General features: G+C 35.3%; 1 protein-coding gene across 1 annotated transcript; it reads right to left on the bottom strand.

Annotated features, from left to right (window-relative positions):
* Positions 1-2,751: 2,751 nt before the first annotated feature.
* LOC115986348 (DNA topoisomerase 2-like) lies at positions 2,752-10,241 on the bottom strand. The gene is made up of 19 exons (XM_031109217.1): positions 9,562-10,241; positions 8,502-8,794; positions 8,343-8,409; positions 7,969-8,239; positions 7,681-7,880; positions 7,373-7,582; positions 7,154-7,267; positions 6,948-7,058; positions 6,683-6,847; positions 6,256-6,597; positions 6,008-6,141; positions 5,539-5,896; positions 5,259-5,445; positions 5,118-5,167; positions 4,582-5,013; positions 4,303-4,492; positions 4,161-4,222; positions 3,956-4,073; positions 2,752-3,615 (listed from the first exon to the last, which is right to left on the bottom strand). Exons 1-19 carry the CDS (start codon positions 10,162-10,164, stop codon positions 2,981-2,983), a joined length of 4,542 nt encoding a protein of 1,513 aa, XP_030965077.1. The 5' UTR covers positions 10,165-10,241; the 3' UTR covers positions 2,752-2,980.
* Positions 10,242-12,201: the final 1,960 nt, after the last annotated feature.

Below are 12,201 nucleotides of genomic sequence, written 5' to 3'. Positions count from 1 at the left end.
GGCCCTTGTATTATAATTATTATGTGCTATAATATTTGAAGGAATCAACTTCAAGTTTCTTATTTCTTCTCAAAAAAAAAAAAAAAAAAAATCAAGTATATTGCATGTCATTTAGAAATAGAGTAAACAAAGATAGTTTTAAGGGTAAATTATAACAATCTCCCTTTAGGTTCCATAGTACGTCCAATTTTTAAAAAATCAACAATTAAATTTTCACTACTAAAATATTTCATTTTAAAAAAAAGATTTCTATTAATTTATACATATCTCAAGGAAGTGTTATTCATCCACAAATCTCAACAAATTAAGACAAGTATCATTTTGTCCAAAATTTGGGTAAGAATCTTGAAAACGCAATTAACTATAACATTTATATGAACCTTAGAGGAAGAGTGCTATTTCATGAAACATTTTGGAGTATGAATTTGTAAAACCTCAATGAAAGTTGGAGTAATGTACCCTTATTATAATTAAAAATATGAATCTATTGCTTGAGTGAATTAAAAGACTATTTAGTCATTTTTATTAATTTAATCTTACATTTATTTTTGTATTCTTGATTTTATGTTACTAAAATATGTTTTTATTTTTTACTAGACTTTGTTTTAATGGTTACCAAAGCAACTATTTGAGCAAGAATGTTATCTCCCAATTTCCAAATCTGTTTTTTATAAATAATATTTACAAAAAATTAATCATAATTTTTTTTTACACCGTTACTATGTAGCTCCATTGGAGATATTTTATCAGATTTAATAGTGACAAATTAATTACTTGTTAATTCATTAATATTCTCAAAATTAATGAGATAACATTAACTACCACCACGTCACTTTTTTTTTTTTTTTTTTTTTTTTTTTTTTTTTTGAGAATCACCTCACTTTATTCTTGATTATTCAAAATTCCACACATTCTATCTCTCTAATAAGTAAAGTCATCATCACCTCCTCCTCATCCACATTTCCGAAATTCCACTTGTCATGCGTATGGCATTGAGAGAATAACACAGTGAGCCAGCTAACTAAAGGCTCTTTCCCATTATTTCTGTTTTTTTTTTTTTTTTGGGTAAATTTTTAGTGTTTTTTAAATCCATCCATTCCAACGACTATAGCAGCAAGGCCATAAACATGGATCCCCACGTTTAGATTCAAAGGGATGATGGTTTGAACCCACTCAGTGTCACATGTATAGGATTCCATGCAAAGTTCTTTTTTTTTCTTTTTTTTTTTTTGAGAAACCACGTAGAGTTATTTTAATATGAACATTTCATTTTAAAATAAATAGTTCAAATTATACTATGTCATTAATTCACTAACTAAAACTTGAAAACAATGATATCACATCAGCTATAAAATTAATAATGAGATAACATTAACTACCACCACCTTACTTTATTCTTGATTTTTCAAAATTCCACACATTCTATCTCTCTAATACGTAAAGTCATCACCTCCTCCTCATCCTCATTTTCGAAATTCCACCTTTCATGGGTATAGTAGTGAGAGAATTATACTGTGAGCTAGCTAACTAAGGCTCTTTCCCACTATTTCTGGTTTTTTCCTTTTGTAAATTATTATTGTTTTTTAAATCCATCCATTCCAACAACTATAGCAACAACAAGGCCATAAACATGTAGGAAAAATGTGACCAGAGGGTTCAAAACATCATTAAAACTGCTACAAAGCATAGATCCCCAATTTAGATTCAAAGTGATGATGGTTTGAACCCCCACACACAGTGCCACATGCATAGGATGCCATTTGAGAGGGGTGTGATATTTCCCAAGGTCACGTTCAAATCTAGTGCTCATTTCATACATGCAACATTGGTGAACTACAATATTATTAGCACTAAACCTTTTACATTAACAAACCATGATAGAAGACAAGGTATTTGAGTAAATGGTATTAGAAGTCTAGAAAAATCTTTTCTCACTTTTATATCAAGTAATTATTAGATATTTTTAAAGTAAAACTACTTAACTACATGATATTTGATATAAATAAAAGCAAACTCAAACAAAATTTAATTACAAAATTAGTTGTAACTTAAGACTACAATCTTACTCAATAAAATAAATATTTTTACAAATAATTTGAAAATCTAACTGTGAAATTGCATGTTCTTTATACTCTTAATATACATGTCAAATTTTATGTCAATCGGATATTATTTACTATATGATCTATAAGTTTACATTTTATGCAAAATTTTAAACTACAAAAACTTGTAATTTAAACAATTTATTGATAACATAACTATTGATTTTTATTTTTCTAGATATTTTGCAAACATAGAGGATATAAGAAAAAAATGTAATCTAATGATGTATTTGTCAAAATTCATCTATAATAAAAATGTATTAAAAAAGATTGTAACCTTAAACTAGCTAAGACTACAACCAATTTTATAATTAAACTTTGTTCAAAGTACAATAACGATATACCACCTCCTCTTACGTTAATAGTGAATTTCACGCTCATGCTTTATAAATCAAGAATTTTAAAATATTATTAGCAATAATTTGGCACACTCAAAACCCAAAAGTTCGACACTCTTTTTGATGGAGCGCAAGGAAATCCTCTTTAGACTTCTTAAATCCTCTTTCCATCCCTTTTAGACAATAAATCAGAATTAATAAGTGACTCTTGGGAAACAAACACACACCTGAAAATGCTATATATCTCTTCAAGTTCAATTATTTGGTACATCTATTTCTTTTGAAAATATTCCACTTATTTAAATTGCAGACATTCTAATTTGTAATATATATTAGTAAGTTGTTAAAGTAGAATTGCAGTGAAGGGGAAAGAACATACTTGCCCCATAACAAATCACAATAGACAAAGATTATTGCCAGGAAATGCAGTTTAGCAAATTATCCAAGTCACAACTAAGAGTAATGGAGTACGTTACAAGGGGAATGAGATTAAGTTCCCATTTCAAGAATTCCAGTCACATTCTCAACAGAACTACTACTCTATTCATCTTCACTTTCATCAGTCACTTCATCAAATTCAGAATCCTCGGTGGCATGTTCACTTTCAGAGTCACTCAACACATACCTTGTCTGCGCACGGTTCACCCTTTGAGGTCTTGCTCTTGCTGGTGCAACTTCAATAGTTTCTTCTGTACTGGCAGAAGTAGAAGCAGAACCCAAATTTTCTTCATTTTCAGTCACTTCATTTACCTTACCAACCCTTCCCAACACAGAACCACTTTTCTTGTTGAATGGAGATGCCCTAATCTTTCTCACTTTCTTCTCTGGTGAAATCCCAGAATTTTCAGCAGGCTTTAACATGTCAGTTAAAAGCTTCTGGCCCAATGTCTGAGGCTGCTGCTTATTGCCTGCACCTCTCTTCTTTGCCGCTGCAGGGGCCTTACCTGCCTTAGCATTTGCAGCCGGTTTTCTCCCGCCCTTTTTCCCGGCTTCTGGAGCAGCTACAACTTCTATCTCACTATCTTCATCATCATCATCAATGTCGTTAATATCATCATCATCACCATCAGATATCTCCGAAACAGTTGCCAAGGGCTTCTTCTTCTGTGCAGCAGCAGCCCTTTTGCTAGGTTCTTTCTTCTTGGCTGGTACTTTGGGCACTTCAGTCTCCATGGCTGTCGGGCATCAAAAAAGAAAAAAAAAAAAAAAAAAATTTACCTCACAAATACTTACAGAAAAACACTCCAACACATTCCTAATGATCACAGTAAAAGATCATGGAAAAATTCACAAGAAACTAATTATTAGTTCAGCTGAAACTCAAGTGGAAATTTTAGTTGATGCTTGTAACATGGAAAATTTTTATCTATGTACATTACAGTATTTTGTTCTCTTGGAATTGATTTTATGAAGAAGAATAATAGAAACACAATTTCTCACACAAGATCATATATTATCTGGTTTGTGTAAAGATCATAATAAATAGTCTAATGAAATATAATATACAGCATTTACCAGCTGATTGATCAGGAGATGAGTCGAGGTTATAGGCAGCAAGTCGTTCTTTAAGCTCAAGTACATCATCGTCGTCATCGTCATCGTCATCATTCAAGACTAAAGTTTGCTTTTTCGCCTGAAAAGAAAAAGTAATATCAACACGAGTTCTAGAGAAATCCTTTACAAGGAAAAATAAAACATAGGAACAGAAACAGAAACAGACCTTAACAGGAGCTTTCCTAGAGCCTGCTCTGCCTTTGGGTTTTGCTGCCTCAGGAGCTTTCTCTGGAAAATCAAGCAGATGTAAACCAAAAATCAAACAAAAACTAATACATATTATAAACATAAAATTGTTTGACACCTACCGATTTCCATTGCAGCCATAGATGACGAGACAGCTTCTGCAACAGATTCTGCATTATTTGCCTTCTTATTATTGTTCTTCCGTGGGTTCTTGGGTGCTTGTCTAGTAGACTTCATAGCAGCTTCACCCCTTGCTTTTCCTCTCATTTTCTTTCTTGACTCCTCTGACTGAGCATCACTTTTCTCAAGCTCCTAAATGACATAAAACTAAACAGTCAAGAAACAGAAATACACAAAAATAAACAAATCATCACAAGGAATTGTTAACTTTTCAGTCATACATCGAGTTGCCCCTCCAAAGCATCAAGATCTTTCCTCCAAAAGGACTTTGGAGTCTCCTTTCTCAAATCATCAACCTCCTTATTGAGCTTATCCCTTTCAGCACATAGCTCCTGAACCTTCTCAATGGTCAAGCTTCCAATTGCCATGGCCAGTAGATACTCATAATCACTGATCTGTACCCCATTACTACTGCTATCAGCAGGAGATTTCACTTCTGTTTCTTCTGTATCATCAGTTGCACCAGCAACTTCTGGCTCAACAGCCTTAGTTTTCTTTGGAAAAGGAGTGAAACCTTTTGTTTGCAGCTCCACAAACAGATCAGCTCTCTTCCTATTACTTACAATGATCTCTCCCTTCACAACTGCAAGGATAAACCTAACCTTGTTTTCCAACTTCAACAACTCCATTTCACGTTTGTTCAGAAGAAATTTCTGCACAAAATACAAAAATTGCAATTAATAATTGTTTCCCTAAGAAATGGCTGAAAATAAGAGTATCAGTTCTACTCTTTTGCTACGAGCATAAGTGAGCTCACCTTTCTTTTCTCATAAAATTCAAGTCTTAAATGAAAAAATTCTTCAAGAACTGCAGGAGGGAAAATCACAAACAGTAAGTGTGTTATCATGGAAATTATATTGGTAAATCAATGTAAACAACTCCAATTTCTCTCGCATACTTTGCTCCGGGTTGTCATACTTCTTAATCACGCCTCTTGGGTCAAATAGGTGCATATTAGTTGTGCTAATTGTAGTGGTTAGTTTAAATTTCTTCAGCAAGCCCTCTTGAGTGACCCTAATCAAGTTCTCAGGGGTCAAGAAGACGTCAAATTCTACTGTTACGTCATCACAATTCATATCAAAATCCTGCAGCCAGCATTATTTTTCATGAGAAATTGGGTACAATCTAATTCACATTGTGTTGGATAACATAATTCTCAAGAACTTGAGCAAATTTACCTCAATGAAGGGATCTTTGCATTCTTTATTACTAGAAGAAATAGATTCCAGGAATTCCTTGTAATCTTGTGTCCATCTACGGATTGGTAGCTCTGTTATCCTTAGTGTCGTCTCATTAACTTCCTCTACAGTTCCACAAATAGTGTAGCTATTCCCTCCTTCCTTTGCAGCAGTTTTCTCAATAGTCCCTTTAAACCATTTATACCATGGATCCATAGGCTCCATAGCATCACCATTCAACAAGCGCCTAACATTTGCTATTATGTCTCTTGGGTTGTAATTAGGAATGTAAGAGCTCCAACCAGTCCCAATTCCTTCACTACCATTGACAAGAACCGTTGGTATAATTGGCATGTACCTAAAATAACCAAAAAATTAAAGTATAAGCCTTATTTATATATAGGAGTTCTTCATACAAAATGCTAAAATCCCTTCTACCAAATAGATAGAAGAATGGGGAAAAAGATACCAAGTTGGTTCAATTGATTGCCCATCTTCATTCAAGTAGTCAAGAAGGTCATCATCATCCTTATGGAACAGAAACCGCGTGATTGGAGAAAGCCGCGTATAGACATACCTAGCACTTGCATGATCTTTTCCTCCCTGAAATCGAACAGATCATTTGTGAATTCAAAATGTGATAATAAGATTAGAACTAAAAACGCATACTGAACTAGATTCAGCTTTAAAGAGTGACACGAGGCATGTTCATCTCACATAATTACGAGTGCCAAATTGGCCATTTGGTTGAAGCAGGTTAATGTTGTTGGAGCCCACATAATCTTGTGCCATTCCGATGATGGTGCTCGCAAGACTCTGCTCGCCGTGATGATAAGCTGAATGCTCAGACACATAACCAGAAAACTGGGCAACTTTTGCTTCCTTGACAAAGTTCCTCTTGAAAGAGCAGAAAAGAATTTTCCTTTGGCCAGGCTTCAGGCCATCAACCATGGAGGGAATAGACCTCTGAAGATCTGCCATTGAAAACAGTATAAGCTCCTTGTTGACAAAGTCACTGTATTTTATGAGCTTGCCCGTCTGATCAAGGTGAGTACCAGGCTGCACATTCAGAAGGTGTCATATTAGATATATATTCATTCACTTTTTCTAAAAACACAAGAAGAAAGCATGGAAAAACTTTGACCTCAAACTGCCTAAGCCAACTCTTCCTCTCTTCTATCTTCTTCTTACTAAATGCCAGCTCAATGGCCTCCCCATCCTGTTCATCTTCCCAAATAAAATCTTTTCTGTGTTTCTCAAGATTTGCAAAGTACTCTCTTCCTTCCTTTGATGTGCTTGTTCCCAACCCCTAAAAAGACAAACAAATCAATACGCAAAAGACAGAAAACAGATATTAATCTAAAAGGTTCTGTAATTGGTTCACTTGTAACAAATTTAACAATGCAAACCTTATAGTACTTGATAGACCACCCACTTGCATTGCCCGTCAAATTGTGCTTCCATGACTCGTACTCAGGCATGGTATAAAATGATAATTGTGTCCCATTTTTGTGAGTTGCCTGCAAAGATGATAAATGATCATTTTTCCTCAAGAAACATTCCAATAATATTGAAGTTGTGCTAATATTTGAACTAGTTTCAGGAAAATACCAACCTTCACAATAGGAGTGATAAACTCAATTAAGAAAGATGGAACTTTTAGCAGTGATGGCCAATACGAATGAATAAAATTGATCAACAGCCCTTTGATGTGGGAACCATCATGATCCTGTACAACAATTATAGTTAAAATTTTATATTTGTTGAAGGCTGTCAGTATGCCTTGTAGAGAGAATTGTAAGCATAAAAACAATAAGAGAAACTTAAGGCGCACCTGATCAGTCATTATCATCAAATGACCATATCTCAAAGATTTTACATTGGCGTATTCTTTATGCTGCTGAAGTCCAAGAATCTGCTTTATGTACCCAATTTCTTTATTCTCAGTGAGCTGTTTAGCAGTGGCTTCCCTCACATTGAGCAATTTACCTCTCAATGGGAACACACCATAGTAATCTCGACCCACAGCAGCAAGCCCGGCCAACTGTATTAAAATGAATAACGTCAAAAATCATACAAAGTGGTACCCAATAGAGCTAACTTTAATGCTAAAATACTCTGCACAATGACACAACAACTTACTGCAAGAGCCTTAGCTGAATCTCCTTCAGTTAAAATCAAGGTACATTTATCAGATTCCTTCCCTCCTGCTTTGTTAGCATCGTCTAGTTTTTCAATACCATGAATCTTCTCTGTCTTTGTTCCATCACTTTTCTTAAGATCTTTACTCTGCTTGAAATTTGCCCATGATAGGAGACTGTCTACAATTCCGGACTTTGAGACTGCAAAAACAAGTGGTTCATAAGAATCACTTTCCAGCATTTCAATGGCAACCTAGTCTACAATAATGAAAAATAAAGTGAAACGAACCATTCTTCAGAAAATCTTGTGAAAGCTCACACTTGGACCCAAAACTGCTTTGACGAAGTGTCAGAGTTTCTTTGGTTTGGGAATCAAAGGCAGGGTTGTCAATAAGAGCATTGACAAAAACCCACAAGTAGTTCTTCACGTTATGGGCTTTGATGTTGGCATTCTTGTTTTTCTTATTTACAAAATTCATTATATGGTTTGTAATTTGATTAGTGATATAATCAACATGAGTTCCACCCTTGGTTGTGGCAATCGAATTCACAAAGCTGACCTGATTAAAAAAAACAAAAAAACAAAAAAAAAACGATGTAAGTCTCACACAACTGCAATTTCAATTGACTCATTATTCCCTTTTCTTCAAAAGACCTAGGTACCTGTTGAAACTGCCCGTCACTAAGACTAACGCATATCTCCCACCTATCATTAACTTTCACATGATAGCTGAGGAAACAAAAGATTCTAGTAAGCAATTATTACTATGAGGGGGAAAAATACAAATAAAATGAAAACATTCCAAGTTTCATAGAAAGAACCTTGGAGATTTCTCAGGTTTAGATTTAGCAGCAGAATCTAAGTAGAGATTAACATAATCAGTAAATGATTTTACGGGGATCCGAGTTCCATTCAGTTCAACCTTCACAGACTTCCCAAGGCACCCAGCCAAGTCAAATACCCGCTTTTTCATCAGCGCAACCACATCGTCCTCAAGATGAGTCATGTTAAATTTTGCCAAGTCGGGCTTAAATGAAACCTTAGTCCAGTTCTCACTCTCTTTGCACTTTGAAATGACTGGCTCAGATTTCGTTCCCATGTTGTTGGAAAATACCTTCAGATCACCAAAACCATTTTACTGAATTAGCACATTGACGAAATGCTATGTTTTTCAAAGGAATAAGACTTAATCTAGAACTACATTAAACAATAAATTTCAGTGACCAATATTACGTCTCCACAAAGTGAACAGAACTCTGAACCACATTAGGTAATAAAACACCCACAAATCTATGAACCATTAACATTTTAATTATGACATAATCACTAAATAACCCATGAAACCCAGAACCTTGTGCATATGCATCTAGACAAGAACCCTTCTATAACTACATAACAGAAGTACTTTTGTACAGTTTTTTTTTTTTTTTTTATTTGATAAATAAGCAAAGACTAGAATCAAAAAACAGGATCAGAATTCTCACTGTCATAAACAAAAACTGAAATTCACAGATATCCAAGAGCATTCATTCATAAACATAGTAAACCATATATGCCACCAAAACAAAGTCCAAGAATCCAAATCCAGCACCAAGAAAACCCTAAAATGTCCAACAGTCCCAAAACCCCAAAAATTGAAATCACCAACCCCAACTCATAACAACCAAAACCATTTCCAAGAATCCAAAAAACCCTAAAATTCCAACAAAGAAACAATCAAGTCCAAGAATCCAAATCCATACACACAGAAACCCTAAAAAAAAGGTCAAACACATCACTTTCTTGTTCAAATCAAACCAAAAACTCATTTCCAAGAATCCAAAAACCCTAAAACCTCTCAAGAAACACAAACAAAGCAAACCAAACCAAACCAAACCAAACCTGCTTGTACTTCTTCAGTCGCTTCCCATCGGCAGTCTCGATAACAAACTCGGTCGAGAAGATGTTCGTGAGCTTCGCACCATAGCCATTCCTCCCACCAGTGGTCTTCTTCACAGTATCGTCGTAATTGCTACTCGTCAGCAAGTGCCCGAAAATCAACTCCGGCACGTACACCTTCTCCTCCTGGTGAATCTCCACAGGCACTCCATCACCATTGTTCTGCACGCTGATCCGGTTCTCCTCAACGTCGATCACCACCTTCAGCGAGTCCATCTTCGGGTCCCGCTGCTTGTTATCCGCCGCATTGACCAAGATCTCGTCGAAAATCTTGTACAGACCCGGGACGAAGGTGACCGGCCTGTGAACCATGCCGCGGTCGGGCTCGTAAACCCAGAGCGACTGCGTGTGCTTCTCGATGGAGCCGATGTATGTGTCCGGCCGGAGGAGGATGTGCTCGAGTTGAGACTTCTTTTGGTACATTTCCTCGATGGTTTTTCCATTTTTGGTGGCGGCTGAGGGGGCCGCCGCCGCTGCGAGGGGTGGTGTGGGGTCCACATTCGCGGCGGCCGAGGGCTGTAAGGGGCGTTTTTTCTCGACTACCATGGTGGTTGTTGTGGTGGCGGCGGTGTATTTGGTTTTGGTTTTTTTGGAGAGAGAAATGAGTTTTTGGGGTTTTAGAGAGAGAGATGGGATTTATAGGGAGATTCCAACGGTCGAGAAGGGGAGTGTGGGATTTTTTGAAATTTGAATTTGAATTTGAGGGAGTTTGGGCGGGGTTTTGAAATTGTGGAGATTGGATGGATGGGATTCGATGATAGGGATCGGACGGTTGTGGTTAGATTTCGGGAGGTCACGTGAGGTATCTGGACATTTTTGCGTTAGCTTTTTATACATTTTTGTTCAAATATAGAGAGATGTATGACATATTGCCATATATTCGTTCGGTCATGTTCATGCAATTCTTTTTATTAGGCCATTTTTGCTAAATAGTAATCTTTTTAATATCAATAAAAAAAAAATTCAAAATAATAACATTTGAAGTTATTTGGTAAATTAACTTTTTCGGAAACAATATTCATGTTAAAAACTCAGGAAAAAATATCATGTTTGAAGAGATGTGCTCCATGTTTTGATACAAATACAATATTTTATCAATAACTTTCAAATATTGTTATTTTTACCAAAAAAAAAAAAGTTTTAATATTGATGATGGTGTGAAATCAGTAAGCTAAATGCTTCAGGCTTTAACTGTAGTTGGATGACCTGAAAATAAAGAAAGAGACTATCAAAGATGATTGGGGTGAACCGACCAAAGATCCTTTAACAATTAAGTCATTTTTCTCTTTAGAACTCAAGTATAGTAAGTGGATGAATAATAAAACATATCTTGGTTGGATGAAGCATGGCCCTTTTGTGGAGAATTTTGAAGTGGGACTATTAGTTAGGCTCCACTAACATCATGGGAGATGTGTGGGCTTAGTGAGGAGAGTAGAGCAAATTTCAAGAAACTCTCCCTACATCTTGGAATAGTAAATCCTGGTCCAATCGTTTTGTGATTGTAGAAAATACTCTAAAACACACCAAGTGTTAGTTGGTTGTCTACACCTTCCTATGGTATGGACGACCAATATCTTCTTGGACGAACAGCATTTCCTTGGACAACTTATTTTCATATTTGTGATGCATCTTTCTATTTTCTCTTTTCTGAAGATTATTTTGGACGTTATTGGGCTTGAACGACCCTTATGGATGAATGAAACTTGTTATAATCACCATCAAATATTATTTAGCAAATTGGTATTCTTTATTTGAAATTTTGTAGACATAATAATATTTGAAAAATAAATGGCTTCCCTTCCTAGACTTAATACTAGACTCAAATATTTGAAATTTTGAATGGTATTTATCCATTTTCACCAAAAAGAAATGGATTCCCTTCCTTGTCCTACATAGGCCTAGCCTTTAAGCTTTAGCCCAAAAGAAACAGTTGGGCCAAGTCTATCTTCTTTCCCTGATAGAAAGATCCGCGGCCTGCAGGAACAGAGAAGATTAGATATAGCCACATGCATATTACAATTTCTTAACCAATGGACCTAAGTATAGAACATAAATTCCTCTCTCTTGATATATATTCAAAATTCGTTTTTTTTTTTTTTTTTAAAGGGCCAACAAGGCCTGAATTGCCCAGTTCACATTAATCTAGTCTTCTGCGAAGGCTTTGAAAGTTTTATGACTTTCAATTTGTTTCTACTTTCTCAGCATTTGCATGATAGCCATGTGTAATCCAAATGGCCCCTAGAGATCTCCAAGCTGAGCATGAAATTAAATCAATAAAAGACACTACACACTGTAATGTAACCATCAAAGTAAAAATATACAATCATCAATTACCTTATCACAAATTTTATCTTTTATCTACCCATTAGCAGCAAATTTTATCTTTTAAAAACTTACCTGCTCTTATTTATCAGGACATATTATTTTATGGAAAATGTTAACTAGCACTATGTGGTGTTTGTTAAGATTTCCCTAATGTGAGTCCTATGCAATAAAAAATGAGATAAATAAAAAAAAAAAGACATAAAAGTACTTATAAAGTTAAAAGAAAAAAAAACATAAACTACAAAAAAAGACAAAAGA

Source organism: Quercus lobata, chromosome 4, assembly GCF_001633185.2.
Source record: "Quercus lobata isolate SW786 chromosome 4, ValleyOak3.0 Primary Assembly, whole genome shotgun sequence".
In the NCBI taxonomy this organism is placed as follows: Eukaryota; Viridiplantae; Streptophyta; class Magnoliopsida; order Fagales; family Fagaceae; genus Quercus; species Quercus lobata.
Note: the sequence above shows the minus strand (reverse complement) of the source record. Positions and strands in the feature narration are given on the sequence as shown.

Coding starts and splice junctions, on each gene's coding strand:
- LOC115986348 (XM_031109217.1), bottom strand. CDS start 10,164: ATGGTAGTCGAGAAAAAACGCCCCTTACAGCCCTCGGCCGCCGCGAAT. Junction 7,268..7,372: donor TGATGATAATGACTGATCAG/GTGCGCCTTAAG, acceptor ATTGTTGTACAG/GATCATGATGGTTCCCACAT. Junction 5,897..6,007: donor CAATCAATTGAACCAACTTG/GTATCTTTTTCC, acceptor TGGTTATTTTAG/GTACATGCCAATTATACCAA.